Below are 5,000 nucleotides of genomic sequence, written 5' to 3' on the forward strand. Positions count from 1 at the left end.
TCAGCCTCGTGGCGTCAGCGTTCTGAGAACGAGAGGTGGATGGTTGTCGCACCAGCGGTAGTTAATCCCACAAACCAGTTTCACCAAGAGAAACCCTCTCTAGCCTGAACCTTTGGGTCGGCTCTCATTTCTAATGTCTCATCGGACCGTCGTCAGCTCCAGTTTTAACGCTGGACCTTGGTTTTTACCTCACACTTGAAAGAAAAGCTCGGTCGTTATCTACAGCTGGAAGTGAAGATCAGAGGGTAATGAGTATCTTCACAAGCATTAGAGGAAGAAGGTCAGCTTCCACTGATGACTCGTTATTGCCTCTGTGTGTCCAGGTGAAGCTGTCAGACTTTGGTTTCTGCGCTCAGGTGTCAAAGGAAGTTCAGAGGAGGAAGTCTCTTGTTGGAACGCCGTACTGGATGGCCCCGGAGCTCATATCCCGACTTCCTTATGGACCAGAGGTAACAGCCGCTCTTCCGTCTCCTCCTCCTCCTCCTCCTCCTCCTCCTCATCATCCTCCTCCTCCTCCTCCTCCTCCTCCTCATCATCATCCTCATCCTCATGGTTTGTGCTCAGGTGGACATCTGGTCTCTGGGCATCATGGTCATAGAGATGGTGGACGGAGAGCCGCCGTACTTCAACGAGCCGCCACTCAAAGCCATGAAGATGATTCGAGACAACCTTCCACCCAACCTGAAGAACCTGCACAAGGTGGAAAACACATGAACCTCCAGTTGTCTTTGTAAAACATCACGTTAATGAGAGGAATGGAGTTTTATTCTAAGTGTTGAGTAACCTTTGACCTTTTATGATGCATCTGGGACCATGGGGCTTTGCAGTGCTGTTCCTGTCAACAACAGATCAGCTGATCTTCTGTTTCAGAGTTAAAGCCCCATAGTCATCCTCACACTGGTGACATTCATCTCCATCTGACCCATGCCTGTGGGGAGCAGTGGCTGCCCTCCTGAACCCCGACCCCTAAAGCTGAGAGTCAACCAGGGAGGCACTGGGTCCCACTGTTAAAGTGACAATGTGTAACTTTACCTTTAATCTCTGGGAAAATCCATCAAAATGTTGGTGAACATCAGGGCTGCACGATACTAGGAAAACCTGCGATATTCTATATTACTCACGATAAATGAACAAATACTAAAGTATGCAGTGCTGATGTCGTCTGCTCTGGGTTCAAAGCAAACAAAAACTAATGCATGAATTCCATTACAACATAACATTTTTATTGAAAAAATATGCAGCTGCACCCGCTACTGTATTAGCAGCTGCACCTGCTACTGTATTAGCGGCTGCACCCGCTACTGTATTAGCAGCTGCACCCGCTACTGTATTAGCGGCTGCACCCGCTACTGTATTAGCGGCTGCACCCGCTACTGTATTAGCGGCTGCACCCGCTACTGTATTAGCGGCTGCACCCGCTACTGTATTAGCGGCTGCACCCGCTACTGTATTAGCGGCTGCACCCGCTACTGTATTAGCGGCTGCACCCGCTACTGTATTAGCGGCTGCACCCGCTACTGTATTAGCAGCTGCACCTGCTACTGTATTAGCGGCTGCACCTGCTACTGTATTAGCAGCTGCACCCGCTACTGTATTAGCGGCTGCACCCGCTACTGTATTAGCGGCTGCACCCGCTACTGTATTAGCGGCTGCACCTGCTACTGTATTAGCGGCTGCACCCGCTACTGTATTAGCGGCTGCACCCGCTACTGTATTAGCGGCTGCACCCGCTACTGTATTAGCGGCTGCTCCCGCTACTGTATTAGCGGCTGCACCCGCTACTGTATTAGCGGCTGCACCCGCTACTGTATTAGCGGCTGCACCCGCTACTGTATTAGCAGCTGCACCCGCTACTGTATTAGCGGCTGCACCCGCTACTGTATTAGCAGCTGCACCCGCTACTGTATTAGCAGCTGCACCCGCTACTGTATTAGCAGCTGCACCCGCTACTGTATTAGCAGCTGCACCCGCTACTGTATTAGCAGCTGCACCCGCTACTGTATTAGCAGCTGCACCCGCTACTGTATTAGCAGCTGCACCCGCTACTGTATTAGCAGCTGCACCCGCTACTGTGTTAGCAGCAGCACCTGCTACTGTATTAGCAGCAGCACCCGCTACTGTATTAGCAGCTGCACCTGCTACTGTATTAGCAGCTGCACCTGCTACTGTATTAGCGGCTGCAGCCGCTACCGTGTTAGCGGCTGCACCTGCTACCGTGTTAGCGGCTGCACCCGCTACCGTGTTCTCGGTTCCTTATCGTGTCTCTTTCGAGTCCCCTACTGTACCGCTGACTGGACCTGATCCTGCAGTTGTTGCCTGTGTGTATCGTCCACCTAAGCACAATAAGGACTTTACTGGTGAATTTTCCACCTTTCTAGCCTATTTAACTTCCCTCTCCTACAATATTATTATAATGGGAGATTTTAACATTCACATTGATAATACCAACAATGTTTTTACTAGTAGTAGTAATTAAAATTGCGCCCACATTTTCTAAGTTAACACACATCTCTTCAGTGGCGGACTGGTAATCGGGAGAAGCGGGAGATTTCCCGGTGGCCTGGCCGTTAAACTGGCCCGCTCAGTGATTGCCGGTCACGACGTGCGTAACATCTAAATGAGCAATCCGTCATGTAGCATCGTCATCAGGGCGTCGTCCTGATGCTCGCACAAACGGAGCAAACTGGGCACAAAGACACCCCCTCCTCTCACTTTGGTGGGGTCTGACAAAGCGCTGCAGACACCCCCCACCCCAGAGCGGCTACAGCACCACCGCACCTTTGGCCCCAGAGGCAAAATGGACCTAGACAGACCAGGAAAGGCAGAGCAGAACAGGAGAGGTGGAAAAAGAAGAAAGCTCTGGCCACAGGTGCATGTCCAGGCTGGCCTGTGTGTGGTCATGTTGGGAGAACCGGTTTAAGGTGGAGTGTTTGGACCAGTTTAATTATCGCGCAGCGCGCAATGCTGGGCTCGTGGGGCGGGTTAGGGAGGGAGAAACAGAGACCGTCAGGAACGGTGCATGATGATCAGGTTCTGATGATCAGATCATCGGACTCCTCCATTAGGGACAGAGAGCAGTTCATTGGACCGGTACCAGCACCGCCACCACTTCTAAACATAACCTTTCAGCATGCCGGCACTTTTTCTAGGGTACAGTGCACACCGGTAAAATTTCCAGGTATTCATTAGTTGAAATCTGACAGATTTTTGAAAAGATGCCCGTGTGTCCTCAAACATCAGTCATCCACAGTCTGGCAGCGCTCCATGAAGGGCCGCGTTTCGCACAAAAGGTGCATCACTGCTGCGAGGCTCGACCATCAGCTCAGGCGGAGGAGAGAAAGTAAGACTGTTTCCCCTCACCGTACACATTCCTGCATCAGCTGACCAACCAGTGGTGAGACGCTCTGACGGGCAGGTGCATCCATGGAGAGACGGTTTCTAACAGAAATATGGATCATGAGCAAACACAAGACAAGAGGAGTGTGCTTCACTAGAAACTTTAGGTCAGAAACATCCAGCTGCTGCTGATCACGAGATGGATGAGAGATAATTCTGACCTGGATTAGATTTCATCAGCCCTGATGATCATTTATGACATTTCTGGTTAAATGCATAAACTTCACCTATTGCCTTTAAACCCCTCGTATTATTATTGGTGTTTATGTGAATATTAGGAGGAAAACATCCATACATACGGTCCGTCAGTACAGATGGACCCCCCGGGTGTGTTCAGGGCTTCCTGGAGCTCCCTAGCTCACCCGTAACTCGAATCCTGCGTATAGCACAAGTTTGTCGCGTGAGTTGCCGGATCCTAGCAGACAGTTGCCGGAACGGTCCTTGCAAAATAAGATAGTTCCCGGACCTTGTTCCGGCAAGATCCGGCTCAAGTGAAGCCGTCTGGATGAGATTAAAACACGGTTATCTAACAGTTGTCTTCAACTGAACCGCGACTAAACAGATTCTTCTCATTGGTTCCACATCAATTTTAGCTAAATCTTTCCATCAGCCCCTCGCCTACGGGGTGTCGTCGTTGGTGGTACGTTACCATGTCAGTCCCAGTTCCATCTACGTAACTGTAATCACCTGAAAGCGCTGCTGTTCTTGTTCCCACCCTGGTAACTTCTAGTACTGACTACTGTAACTCGGTACTGTTTGGTCTCTGGCAACCATCTGTACACAAACTTCAGCTGGTCCAGAACTCAGCTGCAAAACCCCGTCCATGTCTCAGTGAGCTGTTGGAAATGACCATCCCCATCCGTAGTCATGGATCTTCCTCCTGCATCCACCATCTTCCCGTTTGTCTGCCATGGACTCCAGAGCTCTGTTCCTCACCTCTGGAATCATCTTCCACCTGAGATTCACATCGACTCCATTTCAGTTTTCAAATCACGTCTCAGAACGTACTTGTTCAAAAGCTTTTGTTCCCTCTGGGATTAATAAAGTATTGATTGTTTGCGACTCTCCATCCATCCCCCGTCTCATTGATCTGTTATTGCTTTTTGATCTTTATTGATTTATTGAGGTGATCTTGCTTTGATGTGTTCTCTCGTCTTACTCTAAGGTGACCTTGAGAAAGGCGTCTCTAAGGAAAAGGAATGACTGTTGTGATGTTTCCAGGTCTCGCCTCTCCTCAAAGGCTTCCTGGACAGGATGTTGGTGCGTGATCCGGCTCAGAGGGCCACCGCCGGCGAGCTGCTCAAACACCCCTTCCTGCAGAAGGCGGGACCGCCATCCAGCATCGTCCCTCTGATGCGTCAGAACCGGATGAGATGAACCAAGTGAGACACTAAAGACCTCCGGACTCTGAAGAGGACTCAGGTGGACCAGAATACTCCAGCGTACCGAGCAAAGACCCGGAGGGGCGAGAAGCTGATGTGCCCGAGCGTTCCCTCAGTCCTCCAAGTCACTGAACTGTGGTGTGTGTGTGTGTGTGCGTGCATACGTGTGTGTGTGTGTGTGCGTGTGCGTGTGTGCATACGTGTGTGTGTGTGTGCGTGCAT

At 50.6% G+C, this 5,000-nt stretch overlaps 1 protein-coding gene across 4 annotated transcripts in view; it reads left to right on the plus strand.

Annotated features, from left to right (window-relative positions):
- The window catches only part of pak4 (p21 protein (Cdc42/Rac)-activated kinase 4), a 59,578-nt gene that overhangs the window by 51,299 nt on the left and 3,279 nt on the right, over positions 1-5,000 (plus strand). For all 4 annotated transcript variants that reach the window (XR_011516106.1, XM_054742262.2, XM_054742261.2 and 1 more), the window contains 3 exons: positions 324-449; positions 565-699; positions 4,618-5,000. The exon at positions 4,618-5,000 is cut by the window's right edge. Coding sequence is in view for 3 of the 4 variants with exons in the window: in XM_054742262.2 (XP_054598237.1) it covers positions 324-449; positions 565-699; positions 4,618-4,773 (417 nt within the window). In the remaining variant the exon portion in view is untranslated. The remainder of the gene's footprint in view (positions 1-323; positions 450-564; positions 700-4,617) is intronic.

This window comes from Nothobranchius furzeri, chromosome 13 (genome assembly GCF_043380555.1).
Source record: "Nothobranchius furzeri strain GRZ-AD chromosome 13, NfurGRZ-RIMD1, whole genome shotgun sequence".
Classification (NCBI taxonomy): Eukaryota; Metazoa; Chordata; class Actinopteri; order Cyprinodontiformes; family Nothobranchiidae; genus Nothobranchius; species Nothobranchius furzeri.